At 55.8% G+C, this 11,142-nt stretch overlaps 1 protein-coding gene across 2 annotated transcripts; it reads left to right on the top strand.

Moving 5' to 3' along the window:
* Positions 1 to 1,000: 1,000 nt before the first annotated feature.
* Positions 1,001 to 6,490, top strand: Galr3 (galanin receptor 3). Of its 2 annotated transcripts, XM_052748317.1 has the most exons (3): positions 1,001 to 1,661; positions 2,575 to 2,937; positions 3,610 to 6,490. In XM_052748317.1, exons 2-3 carry the CDS (start codon positions 2,579 to 2,581, stop codon positions 4,358 to 4,360), a joined length of 1,110 nt encoding a protein of 369 aa, XP_052604277.1. In that variant the 5' UTR covers positions 1,001 to 1,661; positions 2,575 to 2,578; the 3' UTR covers positions 4,361 to 6,490. The 2 variants fall into 2 exon arrangements, with proteins under 2 accessions (XP_052604277.1, XP_052604276.1); XM_052748316.1 differs by having other exon boundaries at positions 1,001 to 2,937.
* The last annotated feature ends 4,652 nt before the right edge of the window (positions 6,491 to 11,142 follow it).

Consider the following 11,142-nt stretch of genomic DNA (forward strand, 5'->3'; position numbering starts at 1 on the left):
GGGGTTCAGGATGGAGGCTGGCAGCAGCCAGGGGAGGAGGTGGTGGCAAGGACACCCTGGGGCTCCAGCCATGATGGTCTGTCCTTCCTGCCCCACACCCAGGCTCTCAGTGACCTCTCCCTGCCCCCACTGTATCAGCTCAGCCCTGCTGCTGCTCAGAACCCTTTGCCCTGGTACTTTGGAGGCCAACCCCAGCAGGGAAGGAGGGGGTCTGGAGGCCAGGCCAGCGGGAGCTTCCTGGTCATGGAATTCATCTGGGTCTGGGACTTGGGTATGGATATGTGGGTCCACACTTGTGGAAGTCTTACTGCATTGTTGCCCACGTCATTGACCTCACACCCCGTCTAGAGTCCTACCAGTGCCCTGTCCAGGGATTCCCAAGGTCCTGCTTTTCAGATCGTCGGCTCCAATGGTTCCAAAATTCAGCTTTGCAGTTTCTAGAGCTGACCCCTTAATAGCGTCAATCCAGTGAGTCTCTGCATGTGGGGTTGGTGACGGTCGAGAGAGGCCTGGTAACTGTCTGGAGACTTCCCACAGGAACTGGTCTCGAAGAGTTTCCCAGCTCTCCCAGGCCTGGCTCCATGGAGCCCACACACTCTTCTCTGATGTCCCCTCCACCTCCAGGTTCTAGACTCTTGTCCCTTCCTAACTCACAGCAGACTGTCTTCAGCCCTGGATACACTTGTCCAAGATCCAATCCAGGTTGCCAAGTCTAGTGCCTCTTGCTCCAAAAGTAGCAGCTGCTCTACCCCTAGAAGCGTTTGGCCACAGAACACAACCCTAAGGGTTCAAGGTAGGTCATTCACCAACAACTCCTAACCTCTGGTTCCCGCCCAGACAGGAGGCTGTCGGAAGAACTAAGAGCGGACATCTCCTCTGTTCTTCTAACCTCAGCCATAGCAAAGTCCTTACAGAATGAAAGGCACAGGTCATGTTCTACCTCTAGAACCTTGTCTAGCCCCCCCCCCCCCCCCCCCCCCCCGTGGCTTTCAGGCTAAACTAAGACTTGGTTTACAGTGAACGAAGCCCCTGAAACCAGCTTAGGGAAGGAAATGGCTCTCTGGGGTTCACAGAATGCAAAGCACGGGTTCCTACCTGAAACCCACAGCAAAGACACTTTGGTTCACGTTTCCTAGTCTTGGAAACTCCATTTCAAACTAGAAATCCTTTCTGAGCTTAGATCAGAGTTTTTACCTGGAGCCAGGGAAGCTAGGAAATAGGGGGAGGAGTCACAGGCAGGGCCACAGGAGGTGGGAGGGGCCAGGCAGTGGGCTGAGCCCTGGCCGTGGAGGGGTTAACCACAAAGCCAATCTCATAGAGCGAGATGATCAATGGGTTACTGCCCGTGAAAGAGAGAGTGAAGCAGCATCAACGCAGACAGGCAGGGAAAGAAGAGCCGGGCAGAAGAGCATGCCGCCCCGGGGAAATCAGAGTCTGAGGAGGTTGGCCAGTCCACTCCGGAGCAGTAGCAAGTGCCCGCATCCAACTCAGCAGAGAGCTGAGGGCAGCTGAGAGGAGAGGAGGGGCCGCGAAGACGAAGGAAGAGAAATAGGAAGCAGAGCCGTACCTGCAGGGAGGCACCAAGGGCAGCGGCTGAGCCGAGAAGCTCCAGCCTCGCGGTTCACCAGGAAGCATGCAGGGGCCCGGTGCCTAAGGCTGAGGTGGGTGTTGCCCAGCCCGGGCTTGGGGGCCTGTGGCATGATGGGTGCTACGCAGGGGCAGATATCATCTTTCTTCCCACCTCCCTTCCTCCTGACCCCACCGCTCCAGGGGTCCTGGAGGGCAAGGGGATCCACAGGTTGGGAACTGTGGGGTGGGGCAGGGATGAAAACGGGCAGTGTGCACACAGACACGTGCACTGGGACGTGTGCGAGGAGTCAGGGGCACCACCTGTTACAGTCTTTCAGACGGGCACACCAGCCTCAGGTCTGTCACTCGGGGTGTGATATCAGCCACTCACGTCACCTCTCTAGGACTCAGTTTCCCTATGCACAGAGCAGAGGCAGTGACTTCCATGGTCTTCATAGCTTTGCCACTGTGGGGCTTGTGTGAGAATGGACTCTCCAATGACTCGGGGATGTCACCAGTGCCGCCTGTGGCCACACACACACACACACACACACACAATGTCCCTAAGTACAAGGGTCTCTCCTGAACTTAGACCTGGTAGAAAAGGAAAATATACCCACATCCAGAGTTTGTGCTGCCCCCCACCCACAACATCATCTTATTCTTGTTTCACATGCCTAAGTCCAGAGTAACCCAAACGGCCTTCCAGGCTCTAGGTTACAGAGGTGTTCCCTAGGAAACCAAGGAGTAGCGCTCACGTGAGAGCATACACGCACGTGTGCACGCGCGCGCGCGTACACACACACCAAAGTGACTGTGGCAGGTTCTTGCTCACGCAGTGATTTTTTTTTCCCCCCTGCTTTGCTCTACCCTCTTCCATCTCTCATGAACTTCTAGCCCAGGGCACCTAGTCAGATCCAGGCTGGAGGAACCAGGCCCCTGGGTCAAGTGCCCGGAGCCCTGGCCTCCGGTCTGAGGACCCGTTTTCTCTTGCTCATCTGATAGGAAGATGACTGACATCCAGAACATTTCGCTGGACAGCCCGGGGAGCATAGGGGCTGTGGCGGTGCCTGTGGTCTTTGCCCTCATCTTCCTGCTGGGCATGGTGGGCAACGGGCTGGTGTTGGCCGTGCTGCTACAGCCTGGCCCAAGCGCCTGGCATGAGCCGGGCAGTACCACAGATCTCTTCATCCTCAACCTGGCGGTGGCCGACCTCTGCTTCATCCTGTGCTGCGTGCCCTTCCAGGCGGCCATCTACACGCTGGATGCCTGGCTCTTCGGGGCTTTTGTGTGCAAGGCCGTGCACCTGCTCATCTACCTCACCATGTACGCCAGCAGCTTCACTCTGGCCGCCGTCTCCGTGGACAGGTGAGCTGTACCCTGGGCAGGCCGGACAGGGATCCAGATAGATTCTCATTGGTTAGTGGAGGAGAGACGCGGGACCCAAGGTTGGTGGGCATAAAAGGGAAGCCTCGGTGGTACCCGCCCTTTCCACCTCCACTGTGAACCTCCAGGGGACATTTCTGTGTCCTGAGTGTCGGCCCAGGCCTGGTATAAGGGTGAAGTGTACAGCAGCAAAAGAAACTCCAGGGCCTGGTGTGCCGGCGCGCACCTTTGATCCCAGCACTCCAGGGGCAGAGGTAGGAGGATCTCTGTGAGTTCGAGGCCAGCCTGGTCTACAAAGCGAGTTCCAGGGCAGCCAGGGCTACACCGAGAAACCCTGTCTCCAAAACCCAAAGAGAAACAAGAAACTCCCAATGCATTCTTCAGATGCTAAGTCCCCACACCTGGCCCACATGGCCCTCACATCGGCTTCCGGGGCTCGAAACTCCCTAACCGATGACCGTGGGCGAGTCACTTCTCTTTGGGGGCGGTGGGCCCTTGCTAGATGCCAGGCCAGGGGGGTGGGATGTTTGGAAGATGAAGGCAGGTCCGGGAGGGCGGGGCGCGCGGGAGGCCCCGCCCCCTCCGGCCCCGCCCCCTGACCGCGCCCCCTCCGGCCCCGCCCCCTGACCGCGCGCCCCCTCCGGCCCCCCGCAGGTACCTGGCGGTGCGGCACCCGCTGCGCTCGCGGGCCCTGCGCACCCCGCGCAACGCGCGCGCCGCCGTGGGGCTGGTGTGGCTGCTGGCGGCGCTCTTCTCGGCGCCCTACCTCAGCTACTACGGCACGGTGCGCTACGGCGCGCTCGAGCTCTGCGTGCCCGCCTGGGAGGACGCGCGGCGGCGCGCGCTCGACGTGGCCACCTTCGCCGCGGGCTACCTGCTGCCGGTGGCCGTGGTGAGCCTGGCCTACGGGCGCACGCTGCGCTTCCTGTGGGCCGCCGTGGGCCCCGCGGGCGCGGCGGCGGCCGAGGCGCGCCGACGGGCCACGGGCCGCGCGGGGCGCGCCATGCTGGCGGTGGCCGCGCTCTACGCGCTCTGCTGGGGCCCGCACCACGCGCTCATCCTCTGCTTCTGGTACGGCCGCTTCGCCTTCAGCCCGGCCACCTACGCCTGCCGCCTGGCCTCGCACTGCCTCGCCTACGCCAACTCCTGCCTCAACCCGCTCGTCTACTCGCTCGCCTCGCGCCACTTCCGCGCGCGCTTCCGCCGCCTGTGGCCCTGCGGCCGCCGCCGCCACCGCCACCACCACCGCGCCCATCGCGCCCTCCGTCGGGTCCGGCCGGCGTCTTCGGGGCCCGCCGGTTATCCCGGCGACGCCAGGCCTCGCGGGTGGAGCGTGGAACCCAGAGGGGATGCCCTGCGCGGCGGAGAGACCGGACTAGCCCTGACCGCCCGGGGACCGCACTAAACCCTGCCTGCTTGGATTCGGCCGGCCGGCTGTCAGTCTGTCCTCCTCCCTGGGTGGCACGGTGCCACCGAGGAGCGCCTAGAGAGAGCGTGGCAGGCAGCCTGGCCAGGCTCCACCGCAGAGCCGAGGCAGAGTTGCAGCTCTAGGCCAAGGGACAGCCGGGTGGTTAAAACTGGTCCACCCAACCAGACACAGTGTCCCCAAAAGCAGGCAGCCTCAGACCCTATCCAAAGCCGGTCTAGCAGGAGAACAGTCCATTCATTCACCCAGCTCACACCTGCCAGGCCCTGTTTTCTTCTACTACCTCTGACTGGCCCTTTTTGATCCCAAGTCCCGACCTAAGTGTTTTTGTTTGTTTTGTTTTGAGAGAGGGAGACAGAGGTAGAGACTGATTCAAGTAGTCTAGGCTGGCCTGGAACTGCCTACTGTAGCCAAGGATGACCTTGAACTCTTCATCTTCCTGCTTCTATGTCCCAAGTGCTGGAGTGACGGGCACCGCAGACCCCTGGCTTGTTCAAGCAGGGATTAGCAAGTATTTCCTTAGCTCTTAACTGTGTACCTCACAGAATGCTATAATTATCGAGACAGCTTAAGGCAGGGCAGATATGATTAACCTTATGTTACAGACGTACAGCGCAAGGATCAGAGAGTGCTTGGTAGAGGCTAGATCCAAATCCATGGCTATCTAACGGTTTTCACTCAGCGGCCTTTCTTCTCTTCCGCTGGTTTATTTTATCTTTTGTTTGTTTTTGAAGCCTTTGTGAATGGTAGGCAAGGGCTCTCCCGCTGAGCTGTGTTCCCAGCCTGGGTTTGCTCTTGGTTTACTTCTGACTTGCAGCTCTTCTGCTCCACACATCTGATTCCATGTTCTAGAAGCTTCAGAGCTCCCAGGCACCTTCCTTCAGAGTTCTGCTTGGCTCCTGAGGCAGTTCTGCGGTGGGCTCCCTGTAGTCATGCAGTCTTGGGGTCAGCTCCCTGGCCCAGACACCTTGCATTGTTCACTGAGCTCTTTGGTGTTCCTGGCTCAAAAGAGACACTGAACCTCCTTGCTTGGGCCCCAGCTGGCCTCTTAGAGGCTCCCCCTTCCCCCCTTCCCTTCTCCCCTCCCCACACACAGCTGAGAAAGTCTGTAGCTGTGGAAAAGACTAATTAACCAATAAATCAGTCTTGCTGGGTCCCAAGCTGCCTGCTTCTGCCCTGCCTTTCCAAATGTCAATACCGTTGATTAGTTTCGAGCCCTAACACACCTCCTGTCTGCTGCTGCATGGAGCACTCTGGGAAGGGCTCTCCCTGTCAGTGGGCAGCTGCTTGGTGGTCATTACGACCTGCCACCTGCTGCCAACAGACAGAGAAGTCAGAGTAGCAGGAGGGGGCTGAGATCAGCCAGGGAGGTAGTAACTGCTTCCAGGACTCAGTCAGGCCTCCACGCTGGGCCTAGTGTTTTCCCCAAAGATTCTGCCAAGGTTCCAGGCTCAGTGAGAAAGTTCCCTGAAGGCAGGGAGAGTGTTGTTGCCCCTGTGTGGCATCCATGGTGGCTGTCACTGGAAGGCAAGGGGCAGTGCTCCATTTCTTTGGGAACAGGGCGGCAGATAACATGACCAGACACAAGCACAAATGAGTAGCAGATGGTAGTATCATTTGAGTAAATGTGGAAGTACCCTAAGTATCAGCCCCTGAATGGAATATGGAACTCATACACTGGTATATCATTCCATATATAAATAGAAATATAAGCCACAGAAGACAGGCCTTGAAAATAGGCAATGAGACATATATTGTATACCTCTGTTTACATGAAGTTCCTGGAATCAGCAAATTTACTAAGACAAAACCCAACTTGCTGTTTGCTTAGGTCTGGGGGTGTCGGGGAGAATGGGATGAGAATGCTAATAGGTGCTGAGTTTCTTCTGGGGTTGAAGGCCCTAAAACTAGATCAGTAGGGCTCAGTTGGGAGAGTGCTTGCTTGCTCGGTGTGCAGAAAGCTCTGGGTGCAATCAAGCTTTGAGTTCAATCCCCAGAAGGTGGTAGCCAACTCGGGACTGTAATCTAAGCACTTGGGAAATGGATGCGGGAGAATCACAAGTTTGCAATCAGTGGGCCAGATGTGGTGGTGCATGTCTTTAATCCTAGCACAGGGGAGGCATGCAGCTCCCCTTTGTGATTTTTGAGGCTGACTTGGTCTACATAGTGAGTTCCAGGCCAACTAGGGTGTAGTAACAACCTGTCTCAAAAAAAAAAAAAAAAAAAAAAGAAAGAAAGAAAGAAAAGAAAAAGGATTGTCCTTGACTATGTATCAAGTTCAAAGCCAGCATGAGACCCCCATCTCCAAAAAAAAGAAAAAGTGGGAGGGAGCCGGCAGAGAAGATGACTCACCAGACAAAGGGGCCTGCTGCCAAGCCTGAGAACTTGAGTTTGATTTCCCAGAACCCACATGGTGGAAAGAGAGAATCCATTCCTACCAGTTGTCCTGACCTTCACGTGTGTGGTGGCATGTTTAAACATGAACACATTCTCCCCACGCATACACTCATACAGATAGATAACGCTGTTAAAGCAAAAATAAGTGGGATGTTATGGTTGCACAGCTTTAATTCCATCACTCAGGAGACAGAGGTAAGCAGATCCAATGTGAGTTTGAAGCTAGCGTGGTCTACGGAGCAAGTACCAGGCTAGCCTGGGCTATACGGAGAGATCCTGCCTCGAAAGGCAAAAGTAAAATACAGGTAGATCATCACAATGCTGGGCCACCATGGGACACGCCGACACCATTAAAGTGTGCAGATAAAGTGGGTGTAATTCACATGTAAATCATATTTCAATCAGTACATTTGGAATACAAAACTAAGGTTGGTCTGGGACCCAACTAGACCCAGGGGCCATTTTCAGGGCAATCTAGCAACTTTGAGTAAATACAGGAAGGGCGGCTGAGAAAGCTGGCCGACAGTACACCCCTGCAGAATAGGAATGGAGACGGGAAACCCCCAAGCTGGCCTAGAGGAAGCGAGTCTAGCCACCCAGTAGTTCTCTGTAGGTCCAGGCAGGTGACCCAACTCGACCTTTGTGAACCAGAGAAGATGATGGTCTCTGAGACCCTTCACAGTGGCCCGAGACTCCGCTCAACTGGTAGAGGACCACTGGACAGCCAGACCCCTCGGGGGCTTACGGAAACCTCCTGCTTTTGAAGCAGGACTCTGGCTCAGTGCAGCCACCCAGGGGCCTGTGGACTGACTAAGGGGAGCCCTGGAAGCTTGGCACAGTGTAGGCAGGCCGTGGGTGGATACTTGTATGTGATGCAGGACAAGGTACCAGGGAAGAGAAGGTCGGTCCCCGCCCTTCTTTTCTTTAGCCACAAAACATCAACCGCAAGCCTGGCTTTAAGAGAAACCAGAGGTGGCCCGAGTTCATCCGGGCTCTGTCAGCTGGGAGCCTGGCTAGAGAGCTAACTCCAAGAAAAGGAAAAGCACAGTGACATGAAGAGTCTGGTGCGATAGACCTGTTGCTGGGAAATCACAAGTTCAATGCCTACCTAGGCTATAGAGTGAGTTCAAGGCCAGCCTGGGCAACTTAGTGAGACCTGTCTCAAAAAGTAAAGAGAGAGCTAGGGATATAGCTCAGTGGTAGAGTGCTTGCTTAGTATGCATAAAGCCCTGAGTTCAATTCCCAGTAGTGCCAGAAAGAGAAAGAGGCCCTAACAGAAGAACACACTGACCTGAAATGACCCAGAGAGGAAAGTTGAACGATCCCTGAACAGTGCAAACGAGAATTCCAGAGAGAACCTCTGTGAGTGTGTCTGTGCATGTCCATTTGTGTGTGCGTGGTGTGTAAGCCCGAGGTCCAAACTGGGTCTCTTCCTGAACTGATCTCTACCTTATTTTCTCTCACTGAATCTGAAGCTCCCTAATTTGGCCAGAAAATCCTTGAGCTCCTCCTGTCCCAGCTTCCTCAGCCAGCGCTAGGATTACATGGCTTTTGTTTCCTTTTGTTGAGGTGGGGCCTCACTATGTAGCCCTGACCAGCCTGGAATTCACAGAGATCTGGCCTGCCTCTGCCTCTGCCTCTGCCTCTAGAATGCTGGGGTTATAGGCGTGTGCCGGCCAGCTGTGGCTTTTTTTTTTTTTTTTTTTTTTTTTTTTTTTTTTTTTGGTTTTTCCAGACAGGGTTTCTCTGTGTAGGTTTGGAGCCTGTCCTGGAACTTTCTCTGTAGCCCAGGCTGGTCTCGAACTCACAGAGATCTGCCTGCCTCTGCCTCCCGAGTGCTGGGATTAAAGGCGTGCATCACCACCACCCGGCCAGCTGTGGCTTTTTACCTGGGTAGCTGGAGACCAAACTCAGGTCCCCTGGCTTGCAAACCTGAGCTATCTCCTGGGCCTGCTGTGTATCCTGGATTACCTGGTGTACTTACTATGTAGCCCAGGTTGGCCCCAAAGTCACAGCATTTCCCCTGCCTCAGCCTCCTGAGTACTAGGTTGCAAGCATGCATCACCGTGCCTGGCTCCTGAGGTGACATGTAAAGAAGCACTTTTTTTTTCCTGAAGGAAGGCAACCCACAAGAGGCAGGGGTGAGGAGCCGAAAGCAAGCTTACACAGCTCCCGTGGGAGGGGTGGGTAAGCCTAGTGGGGACAGCAGTAAATTCATCTCTTGGGCAGACCAGGATGGGCAAACCATGGTTTCCCGGAGGGAAGAGGTGGAGAAGTTGGGCTCCCTCTGAGGCATTACTCAGAAAGCCCCAGGGTTGTGTTCACAGGCTGGGAGCCCAGTGGGGTAAGCCCTCAAGGCCTGGACCAGAGCTGGAAAATGGTTTCTGCAGAAACAGGACAGGAAAATTGATGGCCTGCTGCTAGGTTTGGGCTTGGCTTCCAGGATTCAAGGGTTTGTTTCAGGGAATAATGATGTACTCGGAAGAGCAGGTGGTTGCAATGATTTGTTAGGAGAGAACCGTGTGTCCTGTGGAGCCCAAGGCAGGCAGTGGGGGCTGGAGTGGAGGCTGAGTGAGACCAGGATGCTGCCCTCAGAGCCCAGGAGAAGTCACCTGACCCAAGGCCCCAGCAAAACTCAGGCCAAGGCTGGGGTAGTCTCAGTGGGACGAAGGTCTTCCTAGCTGGAGCAAGGTTTAGATTCTGCAACCCTTGCTTTCTAATTGATGAAAAATCTTTTTTCTTTTTTTTTTTTTTCGAGACATGGCTTCACTGTGTAGACCAGGCTGGCCTTGAACTCACAGAGACCCACTTGCTTCTGTCTCCTGAGTGCTGGGATGAAAGGCCTATACCACCATGCCCAGCTGGTGCAAAACTCCTAAGGAGCGGTGTGTATTCACTCACATGTGAGTACCTGTCAGGCACAGCAGGGAAGACAGCTGGGACTGTGGAGCCCAGAGAAGAGCCCATCATCACAGTGTGGACTCCCAGAAAAGACTTCCTGGAGAAGCTGTGCCCAAGGCCACTCATTAAATGTGCATTCACTGTGGCCCAAAGAGGAAGGCCTGAAAGACCATTTGTAGGGGCTACTGACGGCAGGGGCCTGCGATGGCGCGGGATCCCCTCAGGACAGGACGCCAAGGTGGTGGGGACATTGTGAAGAAGGCTCTAGGTTGCATCTGGACTGGAGACTGGACCCCTCCTGAGGGCAATGAGGGGCTCTTGCTCTGGTTCTGAAACCAGAGTGATTCCATGAGGTATCAGGAGCTTTCTGTCGCTTTCTGTGGTGTTGTGTGGTGGAAGAACCAAGAAAGACGGGGGGGGGGGGGGGGGGGGGGGCAGGGACACCGGTCAGGCTGGCGAAAATCCAGAGAGCCGAAGAGGGCCAGGACAAAGACACTGGGCCGGGGCCGGGGGCGGGGGTGGGTGGTGGGTGGGATTCAAACAGCGAATCACGTGGGAAGTACAATTGTCAGGACTGATGACCGTTGAGGAAGAAGAAAGAGGTACCTCGGATGACACCCAGGCTTCTAGCTTGAACCCTGGGGTGGCAGTGGGGACACCTAAAGGGACAGATTCAGGGGAAGGTGATGAGCTGGGTGGAGACATATTAAAGGGAGGGATCTAGGTGGGGCGGGCTGCGGGGTCCTCAGGGAAATGGAGTACTACGCCTGCCACGTTTTATTTAGTTCTTGTGCTTGGCTCTGGAACTTACGCCTCATCTGCTTTAGTTGGAAGGTGAAGAGGGTGAGACCAGGAAGGCTGAGTAACTTGCCCTAGACCACAGAGCTCAGGTTTGTTTGGTTTCATGTAGTCATAGAAGTGGCGAGAGGGAGTGATGGGGGTGGGTGAACTAGAAGGTGGCCTCGCTGTGCTCAACCCCATGCCACTCCCACTACAGGGCTGCCTGACCCTGGCTAAGTGAGAGCTTTGGCACAGCCCTACTCACCAGCCCCCCCTCCTGCTTTGGGCTGGCAGGAACAGCATCATCTATCAACTTCGAGGTGTGGACCAAGGGAAATAAACACCAATTAACCACCCCAGCTTTCCTATTAATGAACATCGCTTCCTGACGCTGGGCTCATTTGTGGATTTCTGGCTGCAAGATGATGTGAGGCCAGGAGGCCAGGCTGAGGGCTGTTGAAGAGGTTTAGACTGATTGTGGAGACATCTGCTTGGCAGCAAGCTAAGTGGCCTGTGTAGGGGTGAGGCTGGAATTGGAAGGATGGTTCCAGGACCCGGTGGATGGGGGTACCTGTGGGTGCAGAGGCTCCCTCCACATCTGGGGTTCTGTGTAACCGTTGTGGAGCTAGGGCAGGCACTGACCTCAGCTGCTGGGACAACCCGGAGAACCATGTAGCGCAGGG

Source organism: Peromyscus californicus, unplaced genomic scaffold, assembly GCF_007827085.1.
Source record: "Peromyscus californicus insignis strain IS unplaced genomic scaffold, ASM782708v3 Scaffold_20__1_contigs__length_68692818, whole genome shotgun sequence".
Classification (NCBI taxonomy): domain Eukaryota; kingdom Metazoa; phylum Chordata; class Mammalia; order Rodentia; family Cricetidae; genus Peromyscus; species Peromyscus californicus.